Source organism: Helobdella robusta (assembly GCF_000326865.2).
Source record: "Helobdella robusta unplaced genomic scaffold HELROscaffold_29, whole genome shotgun sequence".
NCBI classification, from domain to species: Eukaryota; Metazoa; Annelida; class Clitellata; order Rhynchobdellida; family Glossiphoniidae; genus Helobdella; species Helobdella robusta.
In genome coordinates, this window is record NW_008704475.1 from 168,267 (window position 1) to 169,630 (window position 1,364).

General features: G+C 31.5%; 1 protein-coding gene across 1 annotated transcript in view; it reads right to left on the reverse strand.

The window, feature by feature from the left end:
• The window catches only part of HELRODRAFT_174160 (hypothetical protein), a gene marked incomplete at both ends in the record, with an annotated part of 2,279 nt that extends 1,495 nt beyond the window's left edge, over window positions 1-784 (reverse strand). The window contains one exon of the mRNA XM_009020721.1: window positions 170-784. Within this exon, the coding sequence (XP_009018969.1) occupies window positions 170-784 (615 nt within the window). The remainder of the gene's footprint in view (window positions 1-169) is intronic.
• Window positions 785-1,364: the final 580 nt, after the last annotated feature.

Genomic DNA, 1,364 nt, shown 5'->3' on the forward strand with positions numbered 1-1,364 from the left:
TAGCAGTTTCACTGGCATCATTTGAGAACAATTTATTGCATGATTTTTTTGACCCCAAAATTTCATTAATTATCCTCCATCTGTGTTTTGTTCCAGATTGATTTTTTAATTTATTTTCAAAATATTTTTTTTCCGTGAATCTTTTGACATTTATAAATTTATTTTTAACCTTATTATATGCATTTTTATTTGCAGGGGATGGATTGTGTAGATGCCTTTTGTAAAGAACATTTTTATACAAGGAAAGATTATAAAGATCGATATTCATCCATGGCCTTCGGAAGCGATTTTTTTTATTCACCAATGGCAAAGCTAGATTGATGCAGTTTAAATAAGTCTTTAGGAATTTCTTAAAATTTGATTCAAAATCGGACCCGTAATCAGACATGTTCCACTGGATATTCTGTAATAAACAATTTGCTTTTTTTAGGTTCTCAGAATTAATCAAACGGGTTTTAATGTAAGGGTTTTTGCCACCGACAGCCTTAGCATTCAATGGTATGCAAAGAAAAATAGGTAAATGGTCAGAAACATCGCTGTATAGAATTCCTTTAGGGCAGCCGCCGATGCCATAATTAGTAAAAACATTATCGATCGTTGACGAATGGCTTGATGTTATTCTAGTCGGTTGGTTGATAATTGGATGCAAATTAAATTGAGCCATAAGATTTAAAAACGATAATGATGCCTGGTTTTTTACAGCCAAATCAATGTTAAAATCCCCAAGTATAAAAACATCACTACTGACATCGTCTTTTAAAAGTTCATATAAAAACTCCTGCATTTTAGATAAGAAATTATCCAATTTATAATTTGGTGGCCTATAAATACAAATGATTATATTTTTTTTATTGTCAGAAGCAAATTTAATTCCGACCCATTCAAACAGGTCGGAACTGAGAAAAATTACAATTTAAATTTTCGTACGCTAAGTTTTTATCAATTAAAAAACCAATACCCCCACCCCTTTTACCCACCCTATTTTTCGCAACTAGACTATGGCATGGAAAATACGATAGTATAGGGCCATAGTTAGTGTCATCATTTAGCCATGTTTCACTTAAAGCAACAATTTGAGGGATATTAACATATAATTGAAAACCATTAATCAACAGTGCCAAATCATCAGCATGCGCAGTCAAACTTCTGACATTTATATGCAGTAAAAATAAATTAGAGTTATTGTTAGCTGAAACATTTAAAAAATCGATAAGTTCACAGAAAACAAAATAATGACTAATGTTATTTGGCATATAGTATTCACAATTTACAATAGCATCCACATCATCAAAATTGTTCAACACACATGATCCATCAACATCCAAAACAATTGGCATAGTTTCATCCTCATCTGCATCATCCAC